Source organism: Acanthopagrus latus, chromosome 12, assembly GCF_904848185.1.
Source record: "Acanthopagrus latus isolate v.2019 chromosome 12, fAcaLat1.1, whole genome shotgun sequence".
Lineage (NCBI taxonomy): Eukaryota > Metazoa > Chordata > Actinopteri > Spariformes > Sparidae > Acanthopagrus > Acanthopagrus latus.
Window position 1 is genome coordinate 26,152,796 of NC_051050.1, and position 12,991 is coordinate 26,165,786.

Consider the following 12,991-nt stretch of genomic DNA (forward strand, 5'->3'; position numbering starts at 1 on the left):
ACTGGTGTCGGTGTTTCTTTAGGATCTGATCCATCTCTGCACTTTATGCATCACTAAAGGTGGGTCCTCGCTGGGCCGGTGGTGACATGGAGGAAACCCAGGTGAGCTAAAGCTGACCTGCCTCACCTGGTGTTACTGTCTCAGGTCAGCTGAGGCGTCTGGACGTTCGTCCTCCGACACAGAGACGGTCATTAAAGAGTGTAAGTGCTCCACTCTGCTGGTCCTCCTCTGTTCAAACAGTCTCAGTGAAACAACCACAGACTGAACATTCACACCGTGTTACTATGATAAACCAGAGGACTGGCTCCCTGTGGAACAGCCAACCACCTGTGAGAGACAATGTAAGATTATTACTCCTGAGGCCGGACACACAGTGAATCCTTTTCTAGCTCCGTTTTTCATTTGGCTCCCTCACATCCAGCAGCTCGGGATCAAATTGCTCAGCAGCTTGATAAGATCTTTAAGTGGCCTTTACATCTCTTTCATATTCTGCTGCACTGTGTTCTGATCTCTGATTATCTCGGATGAAGCCCCGAGCCAACATCAGTGGTTGTGTACTGTGACAGTCATGGTCCCTGTTGAAACCATTTCCACGTCCATGAGGGACGAGACCTTCATGTTCTACAGGACCCGGGACTCTTTCTGGGAGCTGCTGAAGCCCAGAGGATGAAACCAGGACTGATGGGTTTGGCCTGGAGGGCGAACAGCATCACCTGTCATAGATCTGTCATGGTCATCAGAGCCTGTGATGTAGGAGGCAAATCAACTCATCTAGTTTCAAGGGTACCTGACACACACTGTGCATGCAGCGATCCACCAATCACATTAGTTCTTACTCAGCGTGCTGAAGCAGACCAGGCCCTGCACATGGGCTGAGTCGCTGGTAACAACACTGAAAAATGAGCAACAACAAGAGAAAATCACGAACACGAAGACTTGGTGCCAAAAAGAAAAGCCGCGTCAGTTATGTGGAATTATTTCAGCTACAAGCAGGATGATACTGACCGAACACGAGTTCTGTGTCGACAGTGACGTCATCTGTTGCTACAGACAGAAGTAACATTTAGGTCGGTACCACACAGCTCAGTACGACAACAGGTAACATCACAGCAGCAGCGCAGTATAACAGGTGCTGTTCAGCTCATCTGATGAAAGTTCCTGTATTTTTTCATATTGCAATATATATCGCAGGGTTACAAAAAATCACAATGTCAGTTTTTTCCAATATCGTGCAGCTCTAACCATGTTGAAGATGCTTCTATATGGCCTGTAGAGTCTGTTTCCCTGAAACTCCTTTGATTGATTTGTTTGTTTTTGCTTGTTTGTTAGTCTGTCTGTTATCCAATTCTAACACCAAATCTTATTGTTTTTAGCTTCCTGTCTTCACCTTGTATTGTTTTGATGGTGTACCTGTCCATTTGTCTTTTTTGTGCATGTTCAATAAAATGTTTAAAAGAATAAAAGATTAAAGATTCATGAGCGGCAGATTTTCTGACCATCACAGAACTGTGAAGCTTTTTAAAGTCACCTTTCATCTCGTATTGAGTTTATTGTAGCTGGTCGCAGCTCAGTGCTGCTGCTACATCACTCATATATATATAACTGTAATATATAAATAGATATATAATAAAATATATATACATATATAATATATAACTCATTGATCCCTTACTGACAGCAGCTGCTGCGTTTCATAGTTCTTACTCATGATGTCGGCACATCTGATGTGACGTCACTGATCTCACTGTCAGCTGACGCTTCCTGTATTCCACAGACAAACTGAACAGAAGCTTCGTCTGAGTTCTGAGCAGCAGATGTGACTTCAGATCACTGACACGTCAAACAGAGTTCAGGTGTGAAACCGTCTGTCAGACAATAAAGAGACTCAAAGTGTTCGTATGGTTTTACTGACACAACACAGCAGCAGAGGAAACACATCATCATCTGTTCAGACTGTAACTGAGACGGATCCACTTCTGTCTTCTGTCCGTCTGACCAACGTGCTCGATCATGATGGACAATAAATATTCAGATAATCAGAACATCAGCAGTGAGACACTCGACAGGCTGCAGGAACACAAAGTCACTGTCACACCGTTCAAATACAAAATATACATCTTACATATGTACAGATGACGGACAGACGAGGTGAACAGTCGCTGTTCTCAGGTCAGTTTCTCCTGATGATATTCATGAACCTGCCAGCAGGAACCTCATCACCTCCAGAGCTAATGCTACGTGCTAAACACACTTAAAGGGCCAGACCGCTGTTTGTAACACATTAACCTGCTGCGCCTCGGAGGAAGCTCCGATCAACATGTCGTCCTGGTGATTACCTCTTCAGGCAGCAGTCCCTGTTAGTGTCGGGGTCCGCCACGTCTGCAGGTGGTCCAGGTAATTTGGGGTATTTTCAGGTCCCGAGCGACTTGACTTCTTTTTTACAAAATAAAGAAAGCACTGATTTGACAAATAATCAACAGACACGCCCCCGAGTGCAGGATGAGTCATCAACAGTCTAATGATTTTCCAGGAAGTTACAAACTCTAAAATATCATTAAATATATCTACAGAACTTTCTGATGGAGAATACATGAGATGTGGAGCGGTTCTGACTTCATCTCGTCGGACTATAAGAGGAGCTGAGAGAAAACGCATCATGCATCATAGCAAAGAGGAAAATGTGTGCAGGTGAAACACAGGTAGCGCAGCTGGTACGGCCCACTGTTCCTGAACCCCAACGGTCCAAAAAAACCTGTTTGCCCGACAGCAGTTGTCCTGAAACGCTTGTTGCTCCACAAAACACTCGCCGCTGTTTCAGTCTGTCCGTCATTTGCTTTCTGGTTCTGGGGTGACGACGGAGCTAACAGACTCATTTTAAATCAAACCTGGACCGCTCCAAGTCACCACCAGAACCTCCTGACCTCATCTCTCCATCACACAGAAGACAGACGAAGTGGAATCATTTTATCCTCTGTGACTCTTAAGTTTCATCTCCTTCATCAGTTACGTTGTTCTGTTGAGCGTCTGTGATTAAAACAAGCTCGCTGCTCTGGATCAGAACCAGCTCCAACATAAAAACTTCCTGTATCACAAACTTGTTCTGACACTTCTGCTCAGTTGGACCAGCCGATCCAGATGTGCTGTTCTCTAAACTCTGCAGCTTTGAAGAAACGATGAGCTGCGATGTCGAGTTTAAATCATGTCGGCATGTTTGTACAGTAAAGGAACATTCTCACATTTATGGCACAACATGGAGGGCAGAACCCGCTTCAGATGGTTCTGAAGCACAACGATCACATGATGAGAACAAACACACAGGAAGTAAAGTGACACTGTATTCAAAGTGTGGAGGCAAATAATTCAATAAATCGATCACAACTCAAAACTTCATACGGAAACATGCAAACATGAAATCATCCGTCTGAACCAAAAAACTTCAAATCCAGTTGGTTAAATTCTGATCCAACAACTTAAAAAAGTACCTTCACATAACTCACATAACGTAGAATCAGTGTTAAAGTGAACATCATCACATGTGACTCTGCCGCCCTCGTTACCACCAAGGTGCCCTCGAGCAAGGCAGGAGAACCCAGCTGCTCAGGCAGGACGACAAACAGTAACACAGGATTTTTTTACTTGAATTCATGTCTTTGGGTTGATCGTCCGTCTCATCCGTGAGCGAGATCTCTCACGGACCAGATGTTCTGATGGACTCAAGAACAAACTGATTCGATTCTGACGGTCAAAGATCGTCTGACGTCTGACAACCACGAGGACGAACCGCTCGTCTGTTCGGATTTATATCTGAATCTGAGTCAGAACATCAAAATGAACTGAAAATATATTTTGACAAGAACTTTAATCAGTTCAGAGAAAAATAAACTTTGTTGTTTTAATTTCAGACGACATTTTTATCTCCACATCAAGAATTCAGTCGTGATTCAGTTCAAATGATTTCAGCTTCTGTTTGTTTCCATATGAGATCTACATACGTATGATCACTGCTAATCAATCAGACTTTATTACATGATTAGATATAAATCAGTTATAAACATTCAGATGATCAATCCGTCGGTTACTGTCAGGATTAATCGTCTTCAGATTCATTTTCACTGTGAAGCTGCAGATCAAGTTTCTTTTGATCAGCTGATCCATGAACCGACTGAATGAGCAGCTGAAGAGGACGAACAGATAAATAAATGCACAACATGAACATGAACATAAGAATAAAACATATAAATAAGCTCATGAGCCTTCATTGAATCTGTGGTTACAGTGATGTGACGTGTGGCCGTGCTGCAGACTCACACTGAGCATGCTCAGACAGTTAGAGGGAAACTCCTGCCACATGCAGCTCGGACAGACGGGAGGAGTCATCGTCACTGCAAACGCTTTATGTAACATTAATAATCCTTCAACGAGCCTCCAATCAGCTGCAGCCCAGCAGTGTTCATGGAGAGACGTGTGACCTGTTTGTTTTTTATTACCATGCATCCTGGGAGATGAGGGGACAGCCAATGAGCTGTGAGATGGAGGTCATATGGTACATTCACTTCCTGTAGACAGTGTCGTCACGTGTGTTCCAGTTTAACTCCCGTCAGACATCGTCGAATATTCGGCTTCGAGACGACGACATGGACAGGTAACGTCCTCCCGCGTGTCTGCAAGAGGGAAAACAGAACACACACCTGACGGTCACCACACACACGAGACGAGGAAACCTGCACTGTGAGATACACACACGGGAGACGACAACACGCCTCAAAGATGGCGTCACACTCAGACTTGTTAAGACGATGGTCGGGATCAGACCGCCGTCACTGGACAGAGCGGTGGTGAAGCAGGGTTCTGCATCACTACCTGTGATCCACCCGGGCAGCCTGCAGGCTCAGGAACATTTTCTAACCATAAGAACGCACACAGGAAGTCGTGTTTACCTGCCGGACTCAGACTCCAGGGGGTCGTCTGTCAGGGAGTCGGCGTTGAAATCCAACGGTTCGGCGTCCTGCAGCAGCTCGATGCAGTCTCTCTCCGGCCGACTCCCAGAGCGAGAATACTTCGCTTCTGTTGGACGAAACAAAACAACAGTCAAGTTTTATTTCTCTTCTACAAACCACGTGTCAGAGAAGTGAGCGGCGCCGCTGGTGGACCCACGTCTGTTGTTGCTGGGCGCCACCGTGTCCGAGTAGCTGGTCTCCTTCATTTCATGGCTGCTCCTGTTCCTCGCCGTGTAGTCGTCTCTCGGGTTCCCATAACGCTCCTTCCACTCCTGCAACACACAGATCGTGATCATATGGAAAGAGTTCTGCAAACCTTTTCTCTCATTTCTAAGTGGATTTATGGATCTTGGTTCTGGATGGTTCTTGTCCAAGTGTTCACATTTGGTTCTGACTTCAGTCACCTCCTGCAGGACCTGTGACTCTGGCGCCCCCCTGTGGAGACTGTGGTCTTTGTCCTGCTGGGTGTTTCACAGCAGGTCCAGTTAGAACCAGCTGACGATCTGACATGAACTTTATCTTTGTTCAAGTTTAACTGCAGATTTCAGTGATGTGTAGATAAACTGGATGTTCTGTTCGGGGTCACTCACTCTCCGTCTGTTCTCTCCATCTTCAATCCTTTGCCGCTTTCTTTTCTCTGTAACAAAGAGAAATGGATTGATGAACAGAACCTCTCACAGTCTGACGGGCCGCATGCTGCCATCCTGTCCTGTAAAACATCATCACCTCGTCGGATCAGCTCCTTGCCCTCGTCAATCAGGTCTGAGGTCATTTCACTGTCGCCCACAAACTGCTGGAAGCCCAGAAGGTTCAAGCATCGAGTCCCCAAACTGAGGAGAGAGTTTATCACAAGCACATCAACCAGCACATCTGAATAAACACCAAGAGTCTGAGAGGATGCAGGTGTGTGACTGGTCCAACAGCACCACTCGGCTCACCTGAAGTAGGTGGCGATGCAGAGGATGACGATCAGCATGGGGTAGTAGATGTAGAACCCGTTAGCGATGAAAGAGAGAACACGCATGGATCCCATGATCTGTGAGAGAGAAGCGGGTCAGAGATCAGACGCGCCTGAGACTGTCGGCTGGGTCACACAGAGTCTGGGCCGTCCGGACTCACCGAGGTGTAGGCGGTCTGCTCCTTCTGCTGGTGGGAGATGGCAGAGTCCATGTGGATCAGACCCAGGAAGTTCAGACACAGAGGAGGCGTCAGGCGGCAGAACAACCTGCAGGTTCAAAGGTCACAGTGGTCACGTGTTCCAGCTGTGGAGCTGTCGGAACATCAGCGCCTCACCGAGCAGCTGGTTCATCGGATTCATACAAACAGCCAAGTTTGAAATATCAAAATGATCCAGTATTGATTTATTGAGTCCTGAGTTCGATCTTTCAACACGTTCTTTCCTGTGGATGTGTGAGGGTCCAAACGGACCACCCGGCTGGTTCCACTTACATGCCGCTGAACTGGAGGCTGTAGGCGTCGGTCTGGTGGTGGGAGGCCAGGTAGTAGTAGTTAAAGACCCGGATCCGGAACACGGTGGAGTAAACGCAGGTACACAGGAAGAAGATGGTGATGAAGCACGCCATCTGGTGGAGACGAGAGACATCACACACCTGTCAGAGCAGCCGGGACGGAACACACCTCCACGCTGCCGTCACTGTAACGTAACTACTGTAACTGTCTCACCTCGATGTACAGGTAGTTGTACTCTCGCTCAGCCAGCTGGATGAAGACGGCGAACAGGGACAGGACGGGCCGGGTGCTGAAGAAGGTGCACTCGGACCAGACCACGGCCACACTGAACAGGGTCAGAACCACCGACAGCAGCCGATAGAACCAGCGCTTCAGGAGACACTCCCAGTGCCACTCTGTACAGACACACATAGTAACATCATGCCAGGCTCAAAGGCACTGAGGCAGAGCTTCAGAACACTGGACCAAACATTTGGTCCACCTAATGTCTTCAACAACAACAGAACATTTATCAGAACCAGCTGCTGATTCGTTTCCTGTTGATCAGCTGCTGGATTGATTATCTGATCACTGCAGGCTGTTGATTGATCTATTGATTCACTGATTAGTCGTTTGATCTATAAACTGTTTCATCTTCAGTTTTGTGTCATCGAGGAGACGAAGATTCTCTCAACGAGCCGACGGCAGAAATGACTGATTAACCCAAAAAAACAGCTGGTGATTCATTTCAAAGGTGACGACTGATTGTTGTGCAGTATCGGCTCTAATGTTTTATAAAGTTATAAGAACTGACTTTAGTTGTGACTGACAGGTACAGAACACCTGACCCACCTACAGTCGGCGTGTACACGTATCTGCTGAACCAGCCGGTCGGCTCAGACGACGGGAAGCTGTGGACGAACTGGTGGGTCGAACTGGTCTCGTTCTTGGCGACGTCCTCCAGGTGGATGGCCTGCTGCAGCAGGATCTGCCACTGGACCCGAGTCCGGTTGTGTCTCTGAACCGCATAGATCACCTGACGCATGGAAACACGGGACGGCACATAGAACTGAACACGTCATTCATGAACAACAACGACTGTTCAGAGATTTTGGATTAAGATTTCAGAGTCTGATATAAAACACTCATCAGAAACATTTTACTGACACACAAACATCTGACGTCACAAACGACAGTGATTAAATGTTATTAATCGACACTCTCCTCCAATCATCAGCTAGTAGTTCATTAGCATTCAATGCTTCTTTACCAAACGCCCAAAACACATCTCTGGTCTCTTTACCCGTCGAGCCTCCCACAGTCTGACGTCATCTGGCTCTCCTGGCTGCTCATTGGTCCACGTCAGTCACCTGAGCTCTGACCTCATGTTCTCACCTGTTTGTGAAGCTTCACCAGGCTCTTCTCACTGGGGTAGGTGTTCTGTTTGTCATCAAAGTCCTCGTAGTCGTCCATGTTCCTGCCCATCTTCTCTTGGTAATCCACGGGACACTGAGGGGACAAACCGATCAATACCTCTGATCTACAGGTCCAAACATCACCTGCTACTTGTTGCTCTTATATTCCACTCACCTTTCGGAGGATGGTGTCGATGTACTTCCTCAGCGGATGGTTATACTTGATGGATTCACTGACTTTTCTCACCTCCTGCAACAAACCAGACTTCACAGTAAAACACTGAAGAGCTTCTGACACGTGACAGAAACGTCCTGACACTCACCTCCATCACGTCCTCCAGGTTCTCCTCTGCATCCGCCTTCTCCGTCATCAGCTTGGACGCCTTGAAGTAGGTCTTGATGAGTAAGTGTCCGTGTCGTGAGGCGTTCCAGTAGGACCGAGGGATTTCCACCAGACCGTAGCCGAGCAGCAGCACCAGCAGGAACAGACCCCAGGTGTTCGCGGCTGTGATCCCGATGGTCTGCAGCTCGTACCTGCAGCACACGGCGACCAGGTGACAATTTTACTTTCACACATTACATTTATGTCAACTTTTGTCAGTAACTCTTCAAATTAAGGAGCAGCAGATGATCAATTTGTTAAAGATAAAACCAGCAGCTGTGCTTCAGGGTTGCTGACACCATTGATTGTAACATGAGATTCACAATATCAGAGGACACTGAGGACCGCTTCTGTGTGATCAGTCCTCTCAGGGAACCAGAGGATGTCTGATCCGGTCCACTTACCAGGACAGGTGCCACTCCGGATGAACGGCCACGTAGATGAGCAGAGAGCCGAAGATGAGCAGGTAGGTCCCGTAATAAATAGCATTCTCTATCAGAGCTGTTTTAATCTTCCCGGTGATGGAGAAACCTCCAGAGCGAGCGTACGACTGCATGAAGGGCAGCAGCAGCCTGAGAACACAAGTCAGACAGGTCAGCGTGCTAATGTCTGCTAACAGCAGCTAAAAGCAGCTAATGTCTGCTAACAGCAGGTAACAGCTAGCAGCTAATGTCTGCTAACAGCAGCTAAAAGCAGCTAATGTCTGCTAACAGCAGCTAACAGCTAGCAGCTAATGTCTGCTAACAGCAGCTAATGTCTGCTAACAGCAGCTAACAGCAGCTAATGTCTGCTAACAGCAGCTAACAGCAGCTAATGTCTGCTAACAGCAGCTAACGTCTGCAGACGTGTCGGGGATACAGAACATCAACACTGTTGTTTCTTCACTCTGTTCATGTGTTAGCTCAGATCTCTCACAGATTACACCTTCAGCATCAGCATCGTCGGTATGTTACAACAGACTACATGATCAGACGGGTACGGACCAGGTGAGACACTGGGACGTCCAGTACACCACCCTCCAGAACACGGGCATGATACCATCAGGGATGTAGCTCCAGGGCTTGTAGCAGGGCTTCAGGACACTGCGACAGGAGGAGAGAAACTATCAGCTGTAATTCTGTGGCTTCTATCAACTAGTGAGGACAGCTGAGACATAGAGAACCAATTAAAAGTCCAGATCTGGCAGAATAAATGTGAGTGAATGTGAATGTGAACACGGTGACTCGAGGTCACTCAGAGCAGCATCGATCTTCCACACTAACAGAACGACAGAGGGATTCTAAATCACTCTGGACTTTAAGACATCGCATCTACAGAAGCTTCAGTCGACTCATCTGTTCTCTGAACAGCCTCCTAAGCTCCGACAGTCTGATTAATGACACCGTCAGACATCAGGTGAGGGTGACGCAGCATCAGCCACCAGACAAACGCTGCGCACTGACCTTTTAGAGGGTGTGACGGTTGTGTTCGCCGTTGTGTGATTGGATGGATTGGGGCTGTGGGTGGGGGCCGAGGCGGGCTCCTCGTGGTCGATCTTACACTGCTTGTAGATGGTCTGTAAGGAGAGAGGAAACACACTGAGCGCTCAGGCGGTCGTAGCGTCACTGGAGGTACAGACTGCCAATGTCTCTGCTCATGACTGACCGTGCTGACATCCAGAGGTAAAATAAAGACGATGAGGAAACACAGGTACCAGGCCAGCAGCGTGCCGAACAGCACCATGCGCTGCTGCTTTTTGAAGTCTCCATATCGGTGCAGCAGGAACAGAGCCAGGAAGAAGACCACCACGATCTCGATACCCAGAGCCGCCCCGCTCATCCTGCTGGCCTCCTCTCAGCAACCGGACAGGAACCTGCAACACACGGAACGTACATTCATGATCCACTGCGTTCTTTTGGTCCTGGTCCGGTCCATGTTCACACCGACGCTCTACAAACAGACCATGTCACCGTTTCCCGCAGTTACCCAGTGTTCCTGCTCTCACTCTGACAAAAAAGACACTATATTTAAAAGTAGCTTCGAGTTTAGTTTATAAACCAACAGCAACGCAGGAAAAGGATCATTTCACTGTTTTTATATGAACACTCACAAATACAGCCTGTTCAACACTGCTGTCAGAATCCATCTTTTTTATTTAATTAAAACTGCACTTTGACCTGACTTCTTGTTTACTTTTACAGCAGCCAATCAGAAGAGCGCATGTTACAACTGTACAATTCACTTTTTATTTCTCTGCCTGAGTTTTACAGGTGAGCTGCAGGTGAGCTGCAGGTGAGCTGCGCTGTAACTGGACGTGTTGAAAAAACTAAAAAGATCTTCAGAGCTACGAGCACATGACTCATTAAAATACCACAGTGATGTGATGAGACGCGAACACACTGCTACTCTTCATGCAATTACTGCCGCTCTACATAATAATCAGAACCTTTATCTGACGATGATTAAAGACTCTCCAGCAGACGCAGGCTGACCTGTAAACCATGAAAGGCCCTTTGTGTTTATTCCACAGGGGGATGGGAGCTCTGTGTCTGCAGGCAGCAGCCAGTCAGAGCAAAGATCAGACAAACATGATTACAATGAAGTTCTGTAGCGCTGCAGGGATGTTCTGACCCGCAGATCTGTTTGTCTGTTTGGTTCAGAACTGAGTAACTCTCACAACAGGATTTTAAAGTTAACAGCAATATAAACTCCTCCAACAGGCTAACATGTTAGCTCCTCCAACAGGCTAACATGTTAGCTCCTCCAACAGGCTAACATGTTAGCTCCTCCAACAGGCTAACATCATATTAGCTTCTGAAACACAAGTTATATGTTATAGCTCATTTAGCAGAGCTAACACACTTCAAGGAGATTATTCAGCTTGTTTTCTGCCCTACGAACAACGTGATGGAAACATGACGAGGTGTTGAGAAGATCAACATTAGCATTTTGAAATATGCTAAACTAAAAACACACCTCACGTCGGGGGACCCTGCTCTTATGGCAAGCCGTTTTAATATTTAATCGAACCACACACAATTCGTATTATGACTGGGAAAAATGCAGATGTGGACATCTGTATGTATATTGTGGAAATCCATTATGACATTTTTATTAGTCACAATGTATTTATGGATATTCAAAATGACATTCTGGATGTCTGGGATAGTGTTTTTGGATGTCTGAAATGAAAATTATGACTAGAGACAATTGGATTGAAGATATCTGAAATGTACACATGAATGACAAAAGTGACGTCATTTGTTCTAGGAAGAATGTAATTGTGGATGTCTGAAATGTTCTTTTTGACCAGGAAGAATTGGATTACTGATATCTGCAATACATATCCAGTCTAGCTATTAAATGTTAAAACAGCTTGCCGTATGCTCTCTTCCTATTGGCTGGCAGACCTCAGGGTCCCAGACATGATGCCACAGTTGGACCTTTCTCTTCAGGTGAGATAACCCTGATGACATCATGATGACATCACCATCACCTGGGTTACTTTGTCAAATCTCTGGGGCGTCCCTCTAGCGCCACCATACAAATAAGGCGACTGGCAAGGTGACTTTAAATACAGGTTAATGCGTCACACGTGTTTAAGAGCTTGTTATCTCACAGAGAGGAAACGTGACGTCATGAGAGAGTCTTCATTTATAAAACACATCAGTGGCTGAACGTCATCGTGTTCATGTCGGAGCTGACGGCGGGGACCCGGAGCGGACCGCTCTGATCACCACTCCCTCTTATAATGTCATTACTGGTCATGTGTCGTCATGTGTGAGCTGAACCCGAACAACTGCTTCTGTGTTGTTGGACGTGTCCACGGAACCACGGGGACAAGCTGTCCGACGGCCCAGCAGCTCGTCACAGACCGAATCAGAACATTAAAGCAGTGGTTCTGACGCAGTCGCGGGTCCAGAGAGCAGCCCTGCGCCGTCAGCTGGCTGCGTTACGTTGACATGACAGCGGCTAATGTTGGCTAGCTGGATAACAGCACAAACGTCACTGCGGTGCCACCTCTTACCGTGATAACTCTGTCGTGCTGACGGTGTCCGGGGGACTCGGTGTCCGGGGGACTCGGTGTCCGGGGGACAGTCAGGCGCTCAGTCTTGTCTCCAACAATCCGCGGTGTTTTCCATGAAAACCATCAGTTTCCTGATCGAACCTCAGCAGCATCACTCACATCCGGGTTCTCTACCAGGAGACGACGATGACGTCAGATCACACCGCCTGAGCAGAGCCAGGCAAACCTCAGCGCATGCGCAGTACCGTGTGTGGCGTTGTCCTGCTTCTTCTTCTCCTTTAAGGTTTCAGGCAGTTGAGCCTCTCCTGGTGTCGCAGCGCCCCCGCAGGCCGGAACACGAACTACAGCCCAACAGTCACATCGGGGTAAATAAAGATATGGAGTTAGAATATTTGTTCAAATTACTTGATGTTAAATGTATTAATGTATGAAATGTAAATGTGGCTGATCCACATATTTACATCTATATATATATATTGTAAATTGATGGCCGAAGAGCAAAACCTCCAATCTGACTAAATCACTTTTTTGAGAAAACTAAGAAAAATAAAAACAAAAAAAATGCTATTTGTTAAGGATACCCAATGCATTGTTTTTGGACTGTATTACTGTATTATGTTTTAACAATACCGACACTCGCAAAGTGCAGATAGGAGGTTTTTTCCCAACTTTTCCTGGATAATTTTGTAGATAGGAGCATTTGCACTTCAGCCATTGATATACTGTGCATACACTATAGATA

At 46.8% G+C, this 12,991-nt stretch overlaps 1 protein-coding gene across 1 annotated transcript; it reads right to left on the reverse strand.

Moving 5' to 3' along the window:
* Positions 1-1,891: 1,891 nt before the first annotated feature.
* On the reverse strand, positions 1,892-12,514 carry lmbrd2b (LMBR1 domain containing 2b). The gene is made up of 18 exons (XM_037116734.1): positions 12,250-12,514; positions 9,888-10,095; positions 9,686-9,798; positions 9,227-9,325; positions 8,648-8,815; positions 8,185-8,395; positions 8,037-8,111; positions 7,842-7,955; positions 7,299-7,482; positions 6,681-6,862; positions 6,447-6,580; positions 6,117-6,222; positions 5,936-6,033; positions 5,724-5,827; positions 5,588-5,634; positions 5,155-5,269; positions 4,938-5,064; positions 1,892-4,661 (listed from the first exon to the last, which is right to left on the reverse strand). The coding sequence occupies exons 2-18, from the start codon at positions 10,059-10,061 to the stop codon at positions 4,598-4,600; spliced, it is 2,115 nt and encodes a 704-aa protein (XP_036972629.1). The 5' UTR covers positions 10,062-10,095; positions 12,250-12,514; the 3' UTR covers positions 1,892-4,597.
* Positions 12,515-12,991: the final 477 nt, after the last annotated feature.